The 24,612-nt window shown below is 45.2% G+C and overlaps 1 protein-coding gene and 1 long non-coding RNA gene across 4 annotated transcripts in view; one reads left to right on the top strand and one right to left on the bottom strand.

The window, feature by feature from the left end:
* The window catches only part of SNX19 (sorting nexin 19), a 94,537-nt gene that overhangs the window by 53,401 nt on the left and 16,524 nt on the right, over positions 1–24,612 (bottom strand). For both annotated transcript variants that reach the window (XM_073603329.1, XM_073603328.1), the window contains exons 3-5: positions 13,246–13,384; positions 11,013–11,113; positions 7,912–8,031 (exon numbers count right to left, since the gene is read on the bottom strand). In XM_073603329.1, the coding sequence (XP_073459430.1) occupies positions 7,912–8,031; positions 11,013–11,113; positions 13,246–13,384 (360 nt within the window). The remainder of the gene's footprint in view (positions 1–7,911; positions 8,032–11,012; positions 11,114–13,245; positions 13,385–24,612) is intronic.
* The window catches only part of LOC141111218 (uncharacterized), a 94,090-nt gene that overhangs the window by 12,659 nt on the left and 56,819 nt on the right, over positions 1–24,612 (top strand). The gene's annotated exons all lie outside the window — the stretch shown is intronic.

Below are 24,612 nucleotides of genomic sequence, written 5' to 3' on the forward strand. Positions count from 1 at the left end.
CCGTTGAAATAATACTGATAAGGCCGAGACCTGGCCCTTGATGGTACTCAAGGCCAGCTTCATCTCTAATCCCAATTGTAGAAAATCAAGAATTCTACCGATCACATATTTTCTGGGATGCCAACCCCTGGATTCACACCAGGATATATAATCTTTCAAGACTCTATGATAAATCATCCTGGAAGCTGGCTTCCTTGCATTGATCAAGGTAGATATCACAGGACCTGAAAGCCCACGACTCTTCAGAACGTGGGTTTCAATAGCCAAACCGCCAAATTTAGCATTTGTAAGGCAGGATGGAACACTGGACCTTGAGATAACAGGTCTGGGCGTACCGGTAGGGTCCACGGGGAACCCACCGTCATCCTCACTATTTCTGCATACCAAGTCCTTCTGGGCCAAGCGAGGGCCACCAGAAGTACCGACTTCATTTCCTGCCTGATCCTGCGAAGGAGTCGTGGCAGTAGCAGAATAGGCGGGAATGCATAAATCAGTGAGAACCGATGCCACGGAGTCACCAACGCATCCGTCCCGCATGCAAGAGGATCTTTTGTCCTTGCCACAAATCTTTTTGTTGAATCGGGATGCAAAGAGATCTACATCTGAAACCCCCCATCTTTGGCATATGGCCCAAAAGACGTCGGGATGCAGAGACCATTCCCCTGGAAGTAACTGCTGGCGACTTAAATAGTCCGCCTGCCAGTTCTCTATCCCCGGAATGAAGACTGCCGATATACATGGCACGTGCTTCTCTTCCCAGACTAAGATCTGGTTCACCTCTTTTTGAGCAGCTCGGCTCCTGGTGCCTCCCTGATGATTCACATAAGCCACTGCTGTGGCATTGTCGGACTGGATCCTGACCGGGCAACCCTGTAGCCTGATAGTCCAAGCTTTTAGGGCTAGATGTATCGCCCGGATCTCCAGAATGTTGATGGGTAAGGTCCTCTTGGTCTTGGACCATACCCCTTGGACCACAGACTGTTCCAGAACTGCTCCCCAACCTGACAGACTGGCATCTGTTGTTACCACCGTCCAGGTAACCGGTAGAAAGGATTTCCCTTTCTGCAGGTTTTCGGGTATTAGCCACCAATTGAGGCTCTGACGCACCGCCTGAGATAGGTGCATCGGAAAGTCTAATGCCTGAACCTTCTTGTTCCAGGCCGACAGAATACTGTGTTGCAGCATTCTTGAATGAAACTGAGCATAGGGAACTGCTTCGAATGAAGACAACATCTTCCCTAGTAGCCTCATACAAAGGCGGACAGAAGGACCCTTCTTGGTCCTGACTGCCAGAATCAGCTCCCTTAAAGCAGTGATCTTTGCCTGAGGTAGAAATATTTTCTCCTGGCTTGTATCTATGACCAGACCTAAATACTCCAGTCTTCTTACTGGTTTTAGGAAAGATATTTCTAGGTTGAGGATCCAACCTAGGTGTTCCAGATACTTGACTGTGGTCCTCAAGTTTCTGTTCAAGGAGGCTACTGACCAGTCTATCAAGAGCAGGTCGTCTAGGTATGCTATGACAGCTATACCCTGAGCCCTTAATCTGGCCAGAGGAGGAGCCAAGATCTTTGTGAACACTCGAGGTGCAGTGGCTATCCCAAAAAGCAGAGCCACAAACTGGAAATGGCGCCCTCCTATCTCGAAGTGCAGAAACTTCTGATGAGCAGGAAAAATGGGCACATGCAGATTTGCATCTCTGATGTCTATCGATGCCAGAAATTCTCCTCCCTGCAGGGTGGAGACTACTGTCCGAATTGATTCCATGCGGAAGGATTGAATCCTTAGGAATCGGTTCAGATCCCTTAAATCCAGAATGGGTCTGACATCCCCATTTGGTTTTTGGACCGTAAAAAGGTTGGAATAGAAGCCCAATCCTTGATCCTTCGCGGGAACTACCATAATGACCTCCTGCGACAAAAGTCGCTCTAACGCTAGAAGGAGCGACTGCCTTTTTCTCTGGATCTCTGGGGACACTTGACCTGAGGAAACGAGGAGAGGGAAATTCCTGAAACTCCAGCTTGTACCCTAAGGTTACCGTGGAGATTACCCATCTGTCCTGGAAATCCTCCTGCCAGAGCCCTGAGAACTGTCGCAGTCTTCCCCCCACTCGAGCGAGCAGGGGCGCCCCCTCATGCAGAGGTCTTAGTGTTTTGCATAGTAGGCTTCATGGCTTCACCCAGATGGAGGAGATGGAGGAGGCCGTCGAGACTGCCTGAAGGCAGAAGCCCCCGGCGCTGGGGAAAGCGTCGGTTTGAAAGAGGGACGCTTACTCTTCTTAACTGGTAAGAGAGTGCTTTTCCCATAAGAGATTCTCTTGATATAGTTATCCAAGTCTTCTCCAAATAACTTTTCACCACGAAATGGAAACCCAGCCAGCAGCTTCTTACATGGTGCTTCAGCTGACCAATTTTTCAACCATAGGATTCTACTTATATGCACTAACCCCAGCGATAGACGAGAGGTTTGCACGATAGAATCTATGATGGCGTCAACAACATAACATAAGGCCGCTGGAAGGTTAGCCAACCCCTGGGCCTGCTGTTCAGGTAAAACTTTGATGACCTGTTTAACATGGTCTCTTAAGTATTGACAGACTCCAATCGCTGCTACTGCAGGTTGGGCCACTGTTCCTGCTAAGGAGAAAAACATCCTTCAATAGGGATTCCATCCTTTTATCTACAGGATCCCTGAGCATCTGAGCATTGTCTACAGGACAAGTCAGACTATTATTTACGGAGGAAATGGCGGCATCAATGGCCGGTATTCCCCACATTTTAATAAACCTTTCTTCCATAGGATAAAGTGTTGAAAACTTTTTCGGCGGAAAAACGTTTATCTGGGTGATCCCACTCAGCATAAAGGAGCTTTTCAAGTAAATTATGAACAGGAAAAGCCTGTGCTGTTTGAGGAGGTTTCAGTGACCCTAAAGAAGAAGAGGGTTCTTTAACTGAGTCAGATGTGGGCAACTTAAATGTGGAGCGGACCAATCCAGTAAGGATCTGCACTAAGACTTTCTCCTCTTGGGAAGTCGCAGAGGGTCCCTCTCCACCTGATTCCTCCGAAGAGGAATCATCCGTCCCATCCCGATCCTCTGAAAGGGATTCCTCTCCTTTATCCCAGAGCTCCTAATGGCTGAGGAAATAAACCTCCTGCGTAATGTATACAGGGGCTGAAGTGCCAGAAGCAGGTGTAGCCCCTGACCCCAACGTCTCTCCCTGGCTAGCCGTCCCTGGCCCCTCAGGGGGGGAGGATGCTACAGACAGGGGGCCCTCAGAACCTGAACGAGATCCCCTAGAGTCTCTGGTTCTTGGGGTGCTTGAACCTCTTCTACCCATAGTGCAAAGCAACAAGGTGGAGGTATCACAAAATGAACACTGACTGCTGAGCGCTGTAGTCTGGCTAAAAGCCTTGCTACCAAATGCCCAGTCTGGTGTTACTTTAGTAAATGCTGCCTATGAGAATGCCTGGGTCCCATCTTACATGCGACCGTCAGCTCTGCGTCCCTCCAAAAGGCTTAGTGCACCTGTAATCAGTGCCTTTAATAGCCTGCAGCTGGCCCTGTGAGCGTCTGAGCACGCTGTGCTGACGCCCCGCCCCCCCCCCCGGCGTTTTTTTGAAAAAACGAGCGCTTCCCGCGCTAGCCGACCCTTCTGGAACCAACATGGAGGAAGGCTGGGGGAGGGGGAGGAAGGAGAGAGGCCGGTAGTGATGGGCCTGCACGTGCAATGGCGGCGGCCGCGACGGCGGTGAAAGTGCGGTGTGTAACCACCTCACAGACCATCTGCAGCCTCCCCCTAGTCTGGGGGGAGATATCCCTGAGGAGAGCCCCCCATCCTACCTGGAGCTGGCCGGAGGAGCTTGTGTAGCCCCCGGTGGTCACAATAGGCATAGCATGCATTTACCTTAAAGGAGAAAACCTACTAGAATTAAAAAATTCTGTGGAATCTCCCTTACCTTATCCAGCCGCAGGGTTCTGTTATACAGACCCAATCTTTACCTCTCACGGTTGACTCTGTTTGAAAAAAAACATCAGACCGGTGCCCCCTACGAATAGGGGGATCCACAGTTCTGGCCCTGTAAAGCATCCGGCTAGAAATTATGCCGCGTACACATGAGCGGACTTTACAGCAGACTTTGCCGGACTTTCCGGGTGAAAGGACTTGCCTACACACAATCCACCAAAGTCCGACGAATTCGTACGTGATGACGTACGACCGGACTAAAACAAGGAAGTTCATAACCAGTAGCCAATAGCTGCCCTAGCGTAGCTTTTTGTCCGTCAAACTAGCATACAGACGAGCAAACTTTTTGACCGGACTCAAGTTCGACGGATAGATTTAAAACATGTTTCAAATCTAAGTCTGTCCAACTTTTGAGAAAACAAAGTCCGCTGGAGCCCACACACGATCGAATGGTCCGATGAAATCCCGTCCGCCGGGCAAAGTCTGCCTTAAGTCTGCTCGTGTGTACGTGGCATTAGGCTAGAAAAACCATTTTCTAATATGCGGGGTCCAGCTCTCTAAAAAGAGCAGCATTACAGCTAAAACCTCGCTTCTTCGGACACGAGGCCCGGGTACCATCCAATTCGGCCTAGAAAAGACACTTTGGAATAGATCCGGTTCGCCTGGCCTGCCCCAGTATAGGATATAGGATAATCCCTTTTGAGCTCAGCACAGGACATCTTTACACCTCCATCACCTAAGACACTGGCATAAAAACTGAGGTATCCCTGCAAGGGGAGGGATTATATAGGGGGTTGAACTTCCTGGTTAGGGTGTGCCAGTGTCCAATCACCAGTGATACCTATATAACCCATCAGTAATTACTGAGGCTCTGTGTCCCGTGATGTTCAAGAAAGAAAGAGGGACATTAAAGGGAAGTATGGAAAAAAGAAGAAAAAACTGCGCTATAAACCAAAATAAACAATAAATTGTTGAAAAGCTGCAATCCCAACAATACACATCAATTGTGAAATAAATATGAAAAATAAAAAGAATTGCGCTAATACATGTGCAAGTTACCATAAAGGTCCTCAGTGAAAAAAATTGGTTCTATTAAGTGTAAAATTAGGCATAAAAGTGTGTGTGAATAACTATTAATAATTAATAATAATAGTCCGAATGAATGTCCCAAAAAAATGAATGTCCCAAAAAAATCAATGTGATTAAAAATATAAATTCTCCCAAAAAGGTACAAAAAATCCAAATGGTGATTCAATCAGTGACAGCAAAGGAGAGTCCACCACCAGGGATAGAGGGGGTTGCTCCTTACCAGATGGCCACGACCCCCCACTACAGAGGGTCACAGCAAGCAGGCAATCTTATAACCCAGGGATTGGGAGCTTCTATCGGTCTTCACCAGGGGTCATCTCACCGTCAGCCACACCAGCGAAACCAATGGCAGGGATACACCATAAAATACAAAAGGGGCTCACATAGTGTAAAACCACCACAATTTATTAAATGTTTAAATTAACAAAGTGTACACTTACAAAATGTAGTAAATATAAAAGCCTGAAGTCCGGTTCCTTGGCCACAGGAGCCCGGACAAACCCGTCCTGCTGGAATACAACACTGTTTGGGGGTGACGTCAGCGCGTCGTCTGGCTCCGCCCTACGCGTTTCGTGACATCATCACGTCTTCCAGGTGCCCCTGGAAGACGTGATGATGTCACGAAACGCGTAGGGCGGAGCCAGACGACGCGCTGACGTCACCCCCAAACAGTGTTGTATTCCAGCAGGAGGGGTTTGTCCGGGCTCCTGTGGCCAAGGAACCGGACTTCAGGCTTTTATATTTACTACGTTTTGTAAGTGTTCACTTTGTTAATTTAAACATTTAATAAATTGTGGTGGTTTTACACTATGTGAGCCCCTTTTGTATTTTATGGTGTATCCCTGCCATTGGTTTCGCTGGTGTGGCTGACGGTGAGATGATCCCTGGTGGAGACCGATAGAAGCTCCCAATCCCTGGGTTATAAGATTGCCTGCTTGCTGTGACCCTCTGTAGTGGGGGGTCGTGGCCATCTGGTAAGGAGCAACCCCCTCTATCCCTGGTGGTGGACTCTCCTTTGCTGTCACTGATTGAATCACCATTTGGATTTTTTGTACCTTTTTGGGAGAATTTATATTTTTAATCACATTGATTTTTTTGGGACATTCATTTGGACTATTATTATTAATTATTAATAGTTATTCACACACACTTTTATGCCTAATTTTACACTTAATAGAACCAATTTTTTTCACTGAGGACCTTTATGGTAACTTGCACATGTATTAGCGCAATTCTTTTTATTTTTCACATTAAAGGGAAGTATGGCTATCCTTCCAAGGAGGGCGAATGAGTCTAACTAATTCCACAGGTAAGGACATGTGACCCGGCATGCAGTCCCAGCACAGATGCTGAATACAGACAGCGCACGGGGAATAAATGGCAGCACTTGTGTTATTTAAATGTGAGACGACAATAGAGGTGATGTATGAGCAGATAAAATCAGCAGAGAGCCTGGAGAATAGGAATACAGACAGCACAGAGATGATACTCTGAAATATCGTGGATCTATCTAAGGTGTATTATCATGCTGCGTCTAATCAGAGTGTACAGAGACAGCCGTGGAGCCGCTATCTGTACACAACATCCAGACACAAACATGGCCGCATAACTCTGTGTTCAGATGAATTGCCTTGTCGGACATCAGGAAATAGATCACAGGCCCAGAGAAGTCAGGCGGCTCTCCCCAAAAATAAAATGTGCCGCAGATAGGAGAGAATGTTAGCATAACCAGCCCTGTAACAATCGGAGCAAAAGACATTCTTTTTTTCTATAAAGCTCTTTCCTGGCCAAGGCAGAGAATCTGCTAGCCAAGATGAATTTTTGTGACCGATTGCTATTATTTTCCCAAATGCTTCCCCATTACCTGTATAAAATAATCACATCTCACAATGCATACACCAATATTTGTAGAGATCTTTTATTTGGTGGCCAGATGTGCAATCACAGGATGAGCAAAGTGTATGAAGCTTGGAGGCTACTGTACCCAGGCTGTGCCCACTAGATCCACACAGCATGGCTCTAACCCGCACAGTAGGTACAGCCCTTGCATACCCACTATGCAAACCCAAACTTGTCAACTGGGTGCAGCTTGTACCCCTCCACTAGTCCCAGCCCTTACCCCTCCACTAGGCACATCCTGTACTCCTCCACTAGACCCATCCCATACCCATTAGGCAGATCCTGTACTCCTCCAATAGGCCCGGCCCTTACCCCTCCACTAGCCACAGTCCGTACACCTCCACTAGCCACAGCCTATACCCCTCCACTAGGGGCAGGCCGTACCCCTCCACTAGGGGCAGGCCGTACCCCTCCACTAGGGGCAGGCCGTACCCCTCCACTAGGGGCAGGCCGTACCCCTCCACTGGGGGCAGGCCCTACCCCTCCACTAGGGGCAGGCCCTACCCCTCCACTGGGGGCAGGCCCTACCCCTCCACTAGGGGCAGGCCCTACCCCTCCACTAGGGGCGGGCCCTACCCCTCCACTGGGGGCGGGCCCTACCCCTCCACTGGGGGCGGGCCCTACCCCTCCACTAGCCACAGCCTGTAATCCCTCAATTAGGAGCAGCCCATATCCCTCCACTAGGCACCGTCTGTACCCCTTTCCTAGCCACAACCTGTACATGGCCCACTAGACAGCCAATAGTAGATGACAGAAGCACAGATGATATCATCACAGGCAGCTCTGTCACATCAATCATACAGAATCAGAGGAGGGGGATAACATTTTTGTCTATATCTTAGAACGGTTAATGGGTTGGAAAATACAAACAATCTCCACCCAGATTTTGTACAGCAGAATTTCCTATAACTGAATTCTGGCAATGTACAATAGAGGACATCACAAGGTGTTCTGGTACCTTATCAATCCGGGAGACCAGGAACGGCTTCTTGACAAATGCAATCCTAGCATCAGTGTTCAGAGCCAGGAACTCCTGGACCTCCTCGCTGCTGGCGATCTCCGGCACCGCGCACAATTGCTGTAAAAAAAGACACATGGTTACAGGATTCTTACAGCATGTCCAGTGCAGAAATCTTTTCATTTCCCAGAAAAGTCCCTAAAAACCATCACCCTATAATACATGGGTGCTCAACCTGTGGCCCTCCAGCTGTTGCTGAACTACAATTCCCATCATGCCTCTACCTTTAGGAGTCATGCTTGTAACTTGCTGGAGGGCCGCAGGTTGAGCACCCATGCTATAATACCAACACCACCCAAAAATACTAAAATCAGCCTATAACGCTATCAACACCCTATAAAACACTAATATCATCCTATAATACTGACACCACTCAAAAATACTAACATCATCCTAAAATACTAACACCACTTCATAATATTAACACCATCCAATAATACCAACATCATACTTATAATACTAACATCACCCTATAATGCAAATATCAACCTAAATACTAACACCACCATATAATGTTAACATCCTAGAATACTAAACACCACCCCATAATGCTAACTTAACCCTATAATACTAACATCAACCTACAATACCAATAACATCCTATAATACAAAGAACCCCCCCCCCTATAATACTAACTGCACTCTACAATAGGAGCATCACTCAATAATACAAACAACACCCTATAATGCTAAAAATCACCCTATAACACTGACATCACTCAATAATATTAACATCACCCAATAATTCTAACTGCACTCTATAATAGGAACATCACCGAATAATACTAACCTCATCCTATAATACTAACATATAATAGGAGCATCACCCTATAATACTACACCCGATAACGTTGCTCTAGATTACTGACATCAACCTAAATTATGAACATCACCCAACAATACCAACATCTCCCAACAAGGCCAACATCTCCCAACAAGGCCAACATCTCCCAACAAGGCCAACATCTCCCAACAAGGCCAACATCTCCCAACAATGCCAACACCCTATAACATTGCTCCATAATACTAACATCATCCTATAATATTAACATCAAATAGGAGCATCACCCTATAACATTGCTCTATATTACTGACATCAACCTAAAATACTTCACCCTATAATACTAACATCACCCTATAATACTGACATCACCCTATAATACTGACATCACCCTATAAAATACTAACATCACCCTATAATACTGACATCACCCTATAATACTGACATCAGTAAATGGAGAATGAGGTAAATCAGAATGATTGGGTTTAATTTCCAGGTAAATGTATTCGAGTGTCGGGAGCTCGGCTCGTTATTCGCAGTGAATAAATTGGAGACGGCGTGTTTCTGGCAATAGTTTGCTGTTTATTTGGATGTTTTGCATTTGTTACATTTACAAATTTTCAGTTTGTGAGTTCTGTTCACAACAGATGTTACATTTGGACACTTCATCAAACAAAATGGTGATTTGCTTCCTAAACACTGCGACTGGTTAATGTTCTTCTTTTCGGAATAATAATGCTGAAGCTTTGATAAATAAGAGGATCCCATGGGATTTGTTCATTGAATGTGATGCTTTTTCAAACAAGCCCAGGCATGTGTAGCATTAAAGCTGATCTCCGGGCTCCCCCTGTTCCCTCCCCCACTCACAACTGATTGCCATCTAAATGCCTTTTTTTTACTCACCTAAAGCCGCAGTGACATGACGCCGAAGTCCCGGGTCTTCTCTATTCTTCTGTTCCAGTAGGCAGGATCCTGCTTTATGTGCCCATGTCCATGCCTACGTAATATGGACACATCCTGTTGGTTGTCCAGCAGCTGAGTCCTCTTATGATCCAGAACACAGTCTGCAGTGGTGACCTCAGCACAAGTGTTCTGGGGTCTTGTAGACCTTTTTCTTTCAAGCATTATCCAAATCTTGCCAAGTCCAAGACACAAAGTGACAGGCCCTCGAAGGAGCCATCAATTGGACAGAGTAGCAACGTCATACATACGGGAGGGCCCTGACCCTGCTGACTGATGGCTGAAGGTAGAATTAGGGAGGTCAGGAACTCTCCCCAATCACTATTGACTCCCCCTCAACCTGGGAGCATCCAAGAGCATCTACCAGGGCTTCCCATCTTTTTCCTGTTCTATAGTAACCTGCCTATCAGCCCACCAAACTATGGCAGAGCCCACCCTGTGGTAGGTGCAGTGCCAGTGAGGGTTGAGCCAGTGAGTGAGGGGCTGGCAGTGAGTGAGATGCCAGTGAGTGCAGGGCCAGTGAATGCCTGGCTGGCAGGTATAAAGCTGGTCAGTGCAGTGCCACTGAGTGCAGAGTCCGTAAGTGTATGGTTGCTGAGTGCAGGGCAGGTAAGTACAAAGCTGGGGAGTTAAGCACTGGTGAGTGAAGGACTGGTAAATACAGGGTAGTGATTACGCGGTTGGTGAGTGCAGGGCAGAGTTGTACAGGGCTGGTAAATACAGGGTAGTGGGTATGTGGTTGGTGAGTGCAGGGCAGACGAGTACGGGGCTGGTTGAGTACAGGGTAGTGAGTATTCAGTTGGTGACTGCAGGGCAGGTGAGTACAGGGCTGGTGAGTGTGGTCAGTGAGTGTGGTGATCACAGGGATGATGGGTAAATGACTGATAAGTACAGGGTGGCGAGTGTGGGGCTGGCGAGTAGTGGGCTGGTGATTTACACTAAAAATTAGGTAGCATTATACATGCTGGGTCAAATGAATATTAAATTCCTGACTTGCCTGCCTATGTGCAGCCAGACAAAGACATGAAAACTCAGCATATGGCTACAGGAAAAGAACCCTACATTAAGCCCTGAAGGCACACACCCTGCCAAGGGGCCATAATGCATATGGAACTGATGGGTCACCATACAGAGAACACGTAGGCACTCAGTTACTGTCCGTGTAAATAATAAATACCTTCCTTCACCAGAAATGTATCCAACCACCAGCCAAGACATTGCAAGTCCTGATGGCACTTATGAAAATGGCTTCAGTGACAACATACAGTATATAATAGGGTCATACAGAGTGCTCCTTTACCCTCAGAAAGGACTCCAGCTGACTCTTCCGAGCCTCCACCTTCTCACTGTCCATGTTCCCGAAAGGTAAATCTGGAAGAAACTTCTTGGGCCCTTTAATGTCTGAAATTCACAAGGACAAAGACCTGACATTAGTATATAATGGGAGACATTTAATTAAGCAGTTGGGTGCCAACATGCAATTTGTGTCTGTGTTCGGGTCTACTAGTGCGGCAGATAGTGACTGTCTGCCTCTTTTCTCTGTTGTGCCACCAATGGTCAGCACTTATCTAGTGATGGCATTTAACCTCAGATCTGTCACAGATCTCTTAAAGCTGAACTCCAGCCAGAGGGAATAAAATATCATCAAGAGGCTTCCTGACCTCATTCAACACTGCTGTGTGCTTGTTTCTACAGAACGTTCTTCCACACTTTATTGCCCCCCCACTTATGCCCGATGCCACTCTTTATTGTCCCCCCAGTTGAAACACTTATGCCCGCTATCGCTCTTTGTCTCCCAGAGGTGCCACTTATTCCCCGGTCCCCCAGACGCTATCACTCTTTATTGACCCCCAGACATGCCACTTATGCGCGCTGTTACTCTTTATTGTCCCTCAGACGTGCCACTTATGCCCGCTGTCACTCTTTATTGTCCCCCAGACGCGCCACTTATGCGCGCTGTTACTCTTTATTGTCCCTCAGACGTGCCACTTATGCCTGCTGTTTTTTGGCTGTGGTTTGTGCGACCAGGCGCTGCTATTTTTACCCTTTGTAGGAATGGCTACCAGATACATAACCTCCTCTGTGTAGTTTATAGAAAAAACAGTAATGCTCTTATGTCATGCTTCCTTCTGCTTGCAGGTACTATCTCCACCACACACAGTCATGACTCCCCATGACTAAGCTCCGGGGGGGCAGAGTGAAATGCGTTGGGGGCGTGGTCTGGTCGGAGTCCAGACTGAGGTTGCCACTCTATTCACCTCCATAGGACACCACAGATGTGCGGCTTCCATGGTCTACCTCTTTCTTTCATGATACAAGAGATGGTCAGAGACTTGTGAACATGTATGAACCCAGCAGCGGTGATCGCAGCGATCTGTCATTATAGTGAACGGGACAGACGGCCGCACCTACCCTCTGCAGGAATCTCTGATTCCTGCCGCTTCGATTCGCACTGGCCTAAATCGCCGGTGTGAATGTAGACTTACAGTTTCATTGAGATAAGCAGCAACTGTGACAGTTATCATTCATAGTGTGCCATGTCTAAGGCTCCACTCACACCCAGGCGATTTGAATCACGGGCAAAATCGCCGCAATTCCAGAATCACTGCAAAACGCAGAACACATTTGTGATGCCGTTATTTCTTAAACCCCAAACGAGGGGCGATTTTGCTGTGATTGTCGAGCCACAAATCGTGCTACAAGTGCAGCACAAATCGCGTCCGCAAATGCTCCTGGCTCTGTGCCAAGATTTGGTACCTGAGCTTCAATTAGTGCGGAGGGAGGTCTATTCAAATGAATGGTGCTGCTCCAAAAATGCTCAACTACAAAATGAAAAATAAAATAAATAATGAGCGGCTGCAGCTGTCGCTAAAGATCGCTCAGGTGTGCATGGAGCCTTAGGGGTGTCTGTAGATAAAATCAAACTGTGCAGCTTTGACTAAAGTTGGATAATACCCTTGTTATAGGTGTAGGCCATTTACGTACCTCCAGAAGCCAGGCAGAAAAATTCCCAGAGATGGCATCATCCCATCCTGCTTTGTTGCTAGGACAATGCTAAGACACTCCCAGCTGTTACTGCTCACTCCCTCCATCACAAGAGCGAACTTTCAATTCCCATACATGTGTAGTCACCATCTCCTCCAACACAACATCACAGAGCTCAGAGCTACTGGGATCGGTTGGGAGTGTCTTAGCAATGTCCCAGCAACAAAGCAGGTTAGGATGGTGCCAGCTCTAGGAGTTTTTTGGCCAGACTTAAGGAGGTACGTGAATGGCTTACACCTATAGCAAGGACATTATTCAACTTTGATCAAAGCTGCACAGTTTGATTTTATCTACATACACCCCTTATCTGCTTAGGCTGTTTTTTGGTAAAGGTGAGCTAACCCTTTAAAAATCGAAGGGTTTAGTTCTGCTTAATTATAACTGTGACGGAGTCCAGGACATAAAAGGACTTGAAGCCGTTTTCCTGGCAGTCCTTACATGGATTTTATTAAGAAATTATACAAACACCACGTAGAAATGTTTCTCACGTTTAACAAACTTGCGCAGATCGGTGCGCTCCTCCAGACGGGTCTGTAAGTTCAGGAACTCCCGGTACCTCCGATTAACAGTGTGATACGCCATTGGCTGCAGGGTGCCCAGCGATTGGCTGTCCAGGGCCGTGTCATACTGCAGGAGAGATGACAGAATGAACAGGCTGCATGTACCAACTTCTTCCAAAACTTAAGTAACATTTTTATCATTAACCACTTGCTTACTGGGCACCTAAACCCCCCTCCTGCCCAGACCAATTTTCAGCTTTTAGCGCTGTCACTCTTTGAATGACAATTGCGCGGTCATACAACACTGTACCCAAATGAAATTTTTATCATTTTTTTCCCACAAATGGAGCTTTCTTTTGGTGGTATTTGATCACCTCTGCGGTTTTTATTGTTTGTTTGTTTTTTTTTTTTTAAATAATTTCTGGGTATTTATTTTTATTATTATTTATTTCAGGTACTTATATAGCGCCGTCAATTTACGCAGCGCTTTACATATACATTGTCCATTCACATCAGTCCCTACACCCTCAAGGAGCTTACAATCTAAGGTCCCTAACTCACATTCATACAAACTAGGGACAATTTTAAACAGGATCCAATTAACCTACCAGCATGTCTTTGGAGTGTGGGAGGAAACCCACGCAGACACAGGGAGAACATGCAAACTCCAGGCAGGTAGTGCCGTGGTTGGGATTCGAACCAGCTACCCTTCTTACTGCTAGGTGAGAGTGCTACCCACTACACCACTGTGCCGCCTGGTTTTTATTGTTTGTTAAAAAAAATAAATTAATTAAAAAGACAGATTTTTTTTTTTTTTAAATACAAAACCGTTTTATATTTTGTTAATAAATTTTGCAAACGGATATTTTTTCTCCTTCATTGATGTACGCTGATGAGGCTACACTGATGGGCACCGATAGGCTGCACTGATGGGCACTGATAAGGCGACACTAATGGGCACCGATAGGTGGCATTGGTGGGCACTAATATGTGGCACTGATAGGTGGCAGTGATGGGCACTGATCGGCACTGGTAGGTGACACTGATAGGCAGCACTGCTAGGTGGCACTGATGAGGCACTGATTGGCGGCACGGATTGCTGGCACTTAAGTAACGTGGGCACTGATTGGTGGGCACCAATTTGTGACGCTTGCAGGAGGTACTGGTGGGCACATAACATGCTGTCCCTGCAAACTGAAGCCGGTGATAGGCTTTTGTTCTTCTCACGCTGACAGCGCGAGAAGAAAAAAAAAAAATAAAAACTATTACCGATCCTCTGTTTACATTACGTGATCAGCTGTCATTGGCTGACAGCTGATCACTTGGTAAGGGACCGGGATCGACCCCTTACTCCGATCTGTAATCACCCGAGTCTCATTGACTCGGGTGATCACAGCGCGCGCCCCCTTCAGGGGGGCATGGCGAGGCTGCAAAGGGGAGGACGTCAATAGACGTACTCCCGGCAAAGCAGATCCGCACGTAGCCGTCATTCGGCTATAACGCGGATCTGAAGGAGTTAACATGAGAGAATCAGACTGCACATTAACCACTTCAGCTCCGCAAGGTTCCTGACTAGAGCACTTTTTACAATTTGGCACTGCGTTGCTTTAACTGCTAATTGCGCGGTCATGCAATGTTGTACACAAACAAAATTTGCGTACTTTTTTCCCACAAATAGAGCTTTCTTTTGATGGTATTTGATCACCTCTGCAGTTTTTATTTTTTGCACTATAAAACGGAAAAAGACCGAAAATTTTGAAAAAAAAAAAAAAATGATATTTTCTACTTTTTGTTATAAAAAAAATCCAATAAACTCAATTTTAGTCATACATTTAGGCCAAAATGTATTCAGCCACATGTCTTTGGTAAAAAAAAAAAGTCAATAAGCGTATATTTATTGGTTTGCGCAAAAGTTATAGCGTCTACAAACTGGGGTACATTTTCTGGAATTTACACAGCTTTAAGTTTATTATTGTTGTCTCCGCGCTCAGGATAATAGGTTGCAGCCTCCCCTAATTAGCTCCCTAAGGGGAATAACAGTATTGAAAATGCAAAAAAATGAGGTGTATGGCACTACCTTGATTCTATCAAAATAAGGAATACAGGAAACTGTTGATAGGAGCAGTCTCCCTAATGTGCAAAAAGTGTGCTCCCTTACCTAATTGATAGTGCTAAATAAAAATAAATATGGATATCCCAAATTTATCCACACAGAAAAATATATAAACATATAGTCACAAAAAGATGCATATAAATGTGTATATAAAAATAAAGATAAAAAGTTATCAAAAATTATATGATTAATTAGTTCTATATACCCGTGATGTACATAAAAACCTAATCACACCTAAATAGTGAGAGTGCTGTGAAGTCCACAAATATGAAAACGTTCCAAGTAATGCCAAAAAATATGGGCTCCGTCCCTGATAGGAGCAGATCGGAGGTGGCAGAGCCCAGAGCAGGGCCTGTACAGCCAGCCACAGCTCGGCACATTGGTCCTTCCACCACACACACACACACACACACACACACACACACACAGAGGACCATTCCTTGGGAATCTGCTATTTATTAATTTTGATACGGACACTGAAGGATCGATCTGGATGATCTGAGCGGGTGGAGTAAGCTGCAGAGGCTTGTCGAGCCACGGATGGATTGCTGACATCACTCACGGATAACCATACATGCCTATCGCCCCTGCAGGGGTAACAGGAGCTGGTGAGTGGGGACCCGAAAGGGGGAGCACACAAGTCACCTGGATTTTTGAGCACAAGAGTCACCATGAACTTTTTGACTGACTTTGACCAACTTGAATATATTTTTATTTCTATTTATTATATTTTTTGGCATTACTTGGAACTTTTTCATATTTGTGGACTTCACAGCACTCTCACTATTTAGGTGTGATTAGGTTTTTATGTACATCACGGGTATATAGAACTAATTAATCATATAATTTTTGATAACTTTTTATCTTTATTTTTATATACACATTTATATGCATCTTTTTGTGACCATATATTTATATATTTTTCTGTGTGGATAAATTTGGGATATCCATATTCATTTTTATTTAGCACTATCAATTAGGTAAGGGAGCACACTTTTTGCACACTAGGGAGACTGCTCCTATCAATAGTTTCCTGTATTCCCTATTTTGATAGAATCAAGGTAGCGCCATACACCCCATTTTTTTTGCATTTTAGTTTATGACTGCCTATCTCATTTTTTGAGGTGCTAAAATGGCAGGGCAGTACAACCCCCCCCCCCCAAATGACCCCATTTTTGAAAGTAGACACCCCAAAGAAATTACTGAGAGGCATGTTGAGCCCATTGAATATTTTATTTTTTTATCCCAAGTGATTGAATAATGACAAAAAAAAAAAAAATATTTTACAAAAAGTTGTCACTAAATGATATATTGCTCACACATGCCATGGTTATATGCGGAATTGCACCCCAAAATACATTCTGCTGCTTCTCCTGAGTATGGGGATACAACATGTGTGGGACTTTTTGGGAGCCTAGCCGCGTACGGGGCCCCGAAAACCAATCACTGCCTTCAGGCTTTCTAAGGGCGTAAATTTTTTATTTCACTCCTCACTATCCTATCACAGTTTTGAAGGCCATAAAATGCCAAGATGGCACAAAACCCCCCAAAATGACCCTATTTTGGAAAGTAGACACCCCAAGCTATTTGCTAAGAGGCATGGTGAGTATTTTGCAGACCTCATTTGTTTTTGAAAATGAAGAAAAAAAAGAAATATATATTTTTTTTCTTTTTTCAAAACTTTGTGACAAAAAGTGAGGTCTGCAAACTACTCACTATACCTCTCAGCAAATAGCTTGGGGTGTCTACTTTCCAAAATGGGGTCATCTGGGGGGGTTTTGTGCCATCTGGGCATTCCATGGCCTCCGAAACTGTGATAGGTAGTGAGGAGTGAAATAAAAAATTCACACCCTTATGCCCCGTACACACGATAGGATTTTCCGATGGAAAATGTGTGATAGGACCTTGTTGTCGGAAATTCCGACCGTGTGTAGGCTCCATCACACATTTTCCATAGGAATTTCCGACACACAAAGTTTGAGAGCTTGCTATAAAATTTTCTGACAACAAAATCCGTTGTCGGAAATTCCGATCGTGTGTACACAAATCCGACGCACAAAGTGCCACGCATGCTCAGAATAAATTAAGAGATGAAAGCTATTGGCTACTGCCCCGTTTATAGTCCCGATGTACGTGTTTTACGTCACCACGTTCAGAACAATCGGATTTTCCGACAACTTTGTGTGACCGTGTGTATGCAAGACAAGTTTGAGCCAACATCCGTCGGAAAAAATCCTAGGATTTTGTTGTCAGAATGTCCGATCAATGTCCGACCGTGTGTACAGGGCATTAGAAATCCTGAAGGCTGTGATTGGTTTTCAGGCCCCACACGCGGCTAGGCTCCCAAAAAGTGTCACACATGTGGTATCCCCGTACTCAGGAGAAGCAACAGATTGTATTTTGGGGTGTAATTTCACATATGCCCATGGCATGCTTTAGCAATATATCATTTAGTGACAACTTTGTGCAAAACAAAACAAAAAAAAAGTGTCTTTTTTCCCGCAACTTGTGTCATAATATAAAATATTCCATGGACTCGACATGCCTCTCAGCAAATATCTTGGGGTGTCTACTTTCCAAAATTGGGTCATTTGGGGGGGGGGGGGGGGGTGAACTGTCCCATTTGAAGACAAAGCCCTTTCTGACACTTTGTTTACATGAAAAAATATTTTTTTTTGCAAGAAAATTACTTAGAACCCCCAAACATTATATATTTTTTTTAAAGCAAAGGCCATACAGATTAAAATGGTGGGTGTTTGATTAATTTTTTTTTTTTTTGCTTTTTTATCTTACTTTTAAACTGTTCCTTTCATTTTTTTTTTATCATTTTTATTGTTATCTCAGGGAATTTAAATATCTCCTATGATAGCAATAGGTAGGGTACTCTTTTTTTTTTAAAAATGGGGTCTATTAGACCCTAGATCTCTTCTCTGCCCTCAAAGCATCTGACCACACCAAGATCGGTGTGATAAAATGCTTTCCCAATTTCCCAATGGCGCTGTTTACATCCGGCGAAATCTAAGTCATGAAATGCTTGTAGCTTACAGTTTCTTAGGCCATAGAGATGATTGGAGCCGTTCTGGTCTCTGATCAGCTCTATGGTCGGCTGGCCAAATCACCGGCTGCATTCTCAGATTCCCTGTTGGGACAGGAGAGCCAGAGAAAACCATGGAAGACGGTGGGGGGGGCATTCCCTCCCACTGCTTGTAAAAGCAGTCTAGAGGCTAATTAGCCGCTAGGATTGCTTTTAAATGAAAGGTGACCGCTGGCTGAAAAGAATAATACCAAGATGATACCTAAACCTGCAGGCATCATTCTGGTATAACCACTCAAAGTACAGCAACATACCAGTACGTTGCTGGTCCTTGTTGGGCATATATTGTAATCTTTTCTTTCATGCAGCCTGTGGGCTGAATGAAAAAAAGAGATTGATCGGTGGGTATGCCCACCTTTAGAATACCTCCCTTCATCCACCCACTTCTAATGATGGGCATACATGCATTTATATATGCCGAAGCATGGGGGCATCCGCCCCAAAAGTTAGGAGCAAATCGCTCCTACGCCCCTGCTGCCCCCATGCTTCGGCATATATGCTCTTTTTTTTAATTGTGGTGGTGAAATTACCTCTGACAGCGCTGGAGTCACGGCTTTATGTATCGTGGGAGCAAACGCCGTTGCTGTCAAGATAAATAAATCCGCGCAGCAACTGAATGGCGTACCTGCTAAGCAAATGATGGTTAACAATAAAACAAAGTGACATTACAGTGTAACAGAAAGACTTACCATACCTACAAAGCAAATACAAAAAAAACATAGTAAAAAATAAACATTTTTAGCGCAACCTGTGCCTAAAATATATATATGCCGAAGCATGGGGGCATCCACCCGCAAAAGGTAGGAGCAAATCGCTCCTCTGCCCCTGCTGCCCCCATGCTTCGGCATATATGCTCTTTTTTTTACTGTGGTGGTGAAATCACCTCCGACAGCGCTGGAGTCACGGCTTTATGTATCGTGGGAGCAAACGCTGTTGCTGTCAAGATAAATAAATCCGCGCTGCAGCTGAATGGCGTACCTGAAAACAAAAAAATGGTTAACATTAAAATACAGTAAACAGTAAAGTATAAAAAAATTACATACCTGAAAAGCAAACATGATAAAACATAACAACAATAAAACATTGCAGAATAGAATACAGTAAAAAAGAGCAGAACAATAGAGAGAGAGAACAATAAAACGACAACTATTTTTGTTTTTTTATTTTATATTTTTTTGTGTATTTTTTTACACTTATTTTTGTAACTGTAACTTTTGTAACTGTAACCGGTTCCAGGTTCGGGTCTCTCAAAATGCGATGGGATCTTGGGAGACCCTGTGAAAGTGTGCCTAGTCTGTGCAATGCTGTACCCTATGCTAATACTCAACTAGTGTATGGTAGCGTTCAAAAAATTCACAAATGCAAAGACCAGGATTGTCAGGACAGGAGGGACAATAATAGCGTGTGTCACGCCTATATCCGCGCTTTCTACAGACACGTCATTTTCTTTGGGGGGCTCGTTGGGTAGGGGTACTCAGGAGGACATAAGGAAAATGCCTCTCATGTAGCCGGCTTACTGCATTTGGTTGGGGAAGGTGAGGTGGAGAACCGTCTGGAAACAGAAGGGCTCTGACGATCTCTTCCTGGAATTTAAGGAAGGATCCAGTCCGTCCTGAAGCTCTGTATAGCATATGAGCGTTCAGCAAAGCCAATTGATATAAGTATACAGACGACACTTTTTTATACCAGCGGCTGGCCTTACGGGCAACTAGGTACAGCGCCAACAACTGGTCGTTGAGGTCCACCCCTCCCATATTTTGGTTATATTTGTGAACACAGAGGGGTTTCTCCACAACACCAGTCGCCGTAGTAATTTGGACCGTCGTGTCTGCATGAAGGGAGGTAAAAACGAAAACATTCTTATTGTCCCTCCACTTCATAGCGAGCAAATTATTACACCGCAAGCAGGCTCTCTCCCCCAGCCTAAGATGGGAATCTACAAGCCGCTGGGGAAAGCCCCGGTGATTAGATCGCACGGTGCCACATGCTCCAATCTGATGTTTAAACAAGTGACTAAAAAGTGGCACGCTCGTATAATAATTGTCCACATATAAATGGTACCCCTTTCCGAATAAGGGTGACACCAAGTCCCACACTATCTTGCCAGCGCTTCCTATATAGTCAGGGCAGTTGATCGGCTCTACGTGACTATCTTTGCCCTCGTAAACCATAAAACTATATGTATAGGCTGTTGCCCTGTCACAGAGCTTATACATCTTGACCCCGTATCTGGCACGCTTGCTGGGAAGGTACTGTTTGAATGACAAGCGGCCAGAAAACGTAATCATGGACTCATCAACGCAGACAACTTGATGGGGAGTAAACAAGTCTGCAAAACGTTGGTTGAAGTGGTTTACGAGGAGCCGAATTTTGTAGAGCCGATTGTATCCAAGGTCTCCACGAGGACGACAGAGTTCATTGTCATTGAAGTGCATGAACCGCAAAATCTGCTCGTATCGTGCCCTGGTCATGGAGGCAGAGAACAAGGGCATATGGTGAATTGGGTCAGTGGACCAATATGACCGCAACTCACTCTTTTTGGTTATGCCCATGTTGAGGGAAAGGCCCAGAAAGATCTTAAATTCGGAAACCATAATTGGTTTCCAATCTCTGGCAAGGGAGGACTGGGGAATAGTGGCGATGTGTTGACCAGCATACAAATTGCTCTGGTCCACAATAGCTCTATAGAGATCTTCAGTGAAAAACAGCGAATAAAAATCAAGTGACGTAAAATCAATTGTTTCCACCTGAATGCTGGGTTGCCCAGTGAATGGGGGAAGTATGGCTGCTGCAGAAGTGGTGGGCTCCCAATTTGGATTGGCGAATGCAGCAGGAAGGGCACTATGGGCACGACGGGCCTGTGTTCGTCTTCTTGGTTGCAGCGGAACACTACTTGTGCTTGCCACCTCGCCAGCTTGAACTGCACTTATGGGACTCGTCACGTCACCAAGTGTTACTGCAGTGCTGGATGTACGACCAGGGTGTACTAGGCCGCTGGTGCTTGCCAGGTCACCAGAAGGAATAGCGGCGCTAGTACTTCTCTGCTAAATACGAGAGCCCTGCGGTTCTTACACCTCAACAGCAGAAGAAGAAGTTTGGGGTCTGGTACGCATGACCTTAGCAGGGACCACAACTCCGTCATCAGAGCTATCTGTCATGCAGCCGCTGCTGTCTACAGGATCGTATTCTGAGCCTGAATCTGACAGATGAGTGACTTCCTCTTCACTATCTGTCATACTCAGAAACGTGTACGCCTCTTCACTAGTGTGCCTTCGATTTGCCACTTTGGGCTCTAAATTTAGTGGTACACTAGTGAGACTCACAGGTAAAGAAGCTCCTGACTGTTAGCGACTGTATCAAAACGCTACCAAAAAAACTGTTAGCGATCACAGGGATCAGGCCTGACTCTGCGAACGCTGCAGTTATGTGTTTAGTGTTTTGTAAGTGACAGTGATCGATCGATCGATACTGCACTTGGGTGGACTGGGCTGGGCAAAACGCAGGTGCTAGCAGGTATCTGTGCTGATCCCGCTAACACTGCGTTTTTGGGATCGCTAGTATAGATTTGATCAGATCAGATATCGATCCGTTCAGATACTATACAACTAAGGGAGGTGTATGCTGCATGCGTGGGTGTTAGAGGTACTGCCACTAACCTGACGCTGCCTGGGGCGATGCAGACCCTAAAACCTAACTTATTTCACCCGCCGGGCGATCAGGGGGTTAAACCTTTATTAGGTAATAAACGGCGGGTGCCCTGAGACTATAAAAAACTAACCAGCGTCACCCATAACAGTTATACGGTGATCACTGGTGAAAGGGTTAACTAGGGGACAATCAGGGGGTTAAAACCTTTACTAGGTAGTGTATGGGGATCCCTGATGCTATAAACACCTGACGGTGAACCTAAATACTTACCTGCCTAACTAGCGTCACCTGTGACACTAATACAGCGATCAGATAAACGATCACTTAGTGACACTGGCGATGGGGGGTGATAAAGAGGTTAAAACTTTATTAGGGGGGGTTAGGGGGGTACCCTAGACCTAAAGGGGCCTACCACTAACTGCCCTACCACTTATAACAGTCACAAAATGACACCAATGCAATAATCAGAAAAAAAAAACTGCTATTGATGTCACTGTGACAGGGGGTACAGGGGGGTGATCGGGGGGTGAAAAGTGTGCCTGCGTGTTCTACTGTTAGTGTAGTGTTTGGTGCACTTACTTGATGTCTTCTCTCCTTGGAAGCCGGAACGAAAAGGCTTCACGAGGAGAGATGACATCACTTCCTCCGCTTCTGTTTACAGTTCAGAAGCCGAGGAAGCCTGTCATTCGCCAGGAGCGATCGTGAGGGGGTGACCATGATTTAGAGGCCTCCCCCTCAGCTCCGATCGCTCCTGATGCTAATCCGACCGCCGCAGGGACCGGGGGGGGGGTCCAATCGGACCCCCTGCCCGCGGGCAGGCAGGGACGTACAGGTAAGCCCTTATGCCTGCACGTGCCATTGTGCTGACGTACATCAGCGTGCGGCGGACGCCAACTGGTTAAACATGTGCACGGACAAAAAATTTGTTCGTTATCGTTTCATTCGCTTTTTTGCTTTTTTCGGAAATTCTAAAATCAGAAAATTCGGATTTCCGAATTTTCCAATTTCCGACATTTCCAAATTCCAAAAATTCAGAAATTCGAAATTCTGAAAAAAAGAAAAAAAAAAAAAATCAGTAAAATTAATAAAAACTAATAACTATTAAATTAAAGATATTGGAATTTCCTTTCAAATTTGGCTGTTTGTGAACGTAACGAATACAAATTTATCTGAAGTTACGAATTATCCGAAATAACGAAATCTAAACAAATGGAATAGAACAAAACAATAAATAATAATAATAATAATAAAAAGGTTTTATTATTATTGTTATTTATTATTATTAGATCGTTACGTTCCATTTGTTTAGATACGACATTCATTATTTCAGATAATTTGTTCAAAAACGTTCGCTAACAGCCGAATTTGAAAGGAAATTCCAATACCTATAATTTAATATTTATTATTAGATCTGCATAGGTGTGAATGGAGCCTTTTATGATACACAGTGCACGGAGGAAACTAGAGGTCATCCAGTTAAGCCGACCACAGACAGTTCAAATCTCGGCTGGTTCAGCAGGTACCAGCCGAACTTTGAACTACACTATATTACCAAAAGTATCTGGACACATGCCTTTACACACACATGAACTTTAATGACACCCCAGCCTTAGTCCGTAGGGTTCAATATTGAGTTGGCCCACCCTTTACAGCTATAACAGCTTCAACTCTTCTGGGAAAGCTGTCCACAAGGTTTAGGAGTGTGTCTATGGGAATGTTTGACCATTTTGCCAGAAGCGCATTTGTGAGGTCAGGCATTGATGTTGGATGAGAAGGCCTGGCTCACAGTCTGCACAATTCATCCCAAAGGGGTTCTATCGGGTTGAGGTCAGGACTCTGTGCAGGCCAGTCAAGTTCCTCCACCCCAAACTCGCTCATCCATGTCTTTATGGACCTTGCTTTGTGCACTGGTCTAAATTATTTGGTGGAGGGAGGATTATGGTGTGGGGTTGTTTTTCAGGGGTTGGACTTGACCCCCTTAGTTCCAGTGAAGAGAACTCTTAAGGCGTCAGCATACCAAGACATTTTGGACAAAAGGAAAAAAGTCAAAAAGTATGTTCATGTGTATATTCACATATAAAATTATGTACACCTTGGATTCAATTAAAAAAAACACTTTATTGCACATGAGTTGGAGCCCAACAATGTCCATAGGGCTATAAGGATAAGTGTAAACAGTAGTGTAAAAGTAAAAGAAATTATTATAACGATACACTGGAATAAGTGAAATTTAAAAGAAAAAGTTTTAAAGATGTGTGAAGAACACTCTGGCTCCAATATGACAGATTGGGGTGACAGGGAACTCCGCCTGCTGTCACAGGACCAATGGGTGTGGAGATGGAGAAGTGGAGGAAACTCCCGCTAGCCACAGCGGTGGTCGGAGCTAAACCTCTGTGGTCCCCAAACACGGCTTCTGACTAGGATGGCATGTGGACGTCCGTCAGTGCGGTGCAGCCGAGGCGAAGGAGACGGGGACGTTCGATGGAGCTGGGCGTGCGCG

Source organism: Aquarana catesbeiana, linkage group LG10 (assembly GCF_042186555.1).
Source record: "Aquarana catesbeiana isolate 2022-GZ linkage group LG10, ASM4218655v1, whole genome shotgun sequence".
In the NCBI taxonomy this organism is placed as follows: domain Eukaryota; kingdom Metazoa; phylum Chordata; class Amphibia; order Anura; family Ranidae; genus Aquarana; species Aquarana catesbeiana.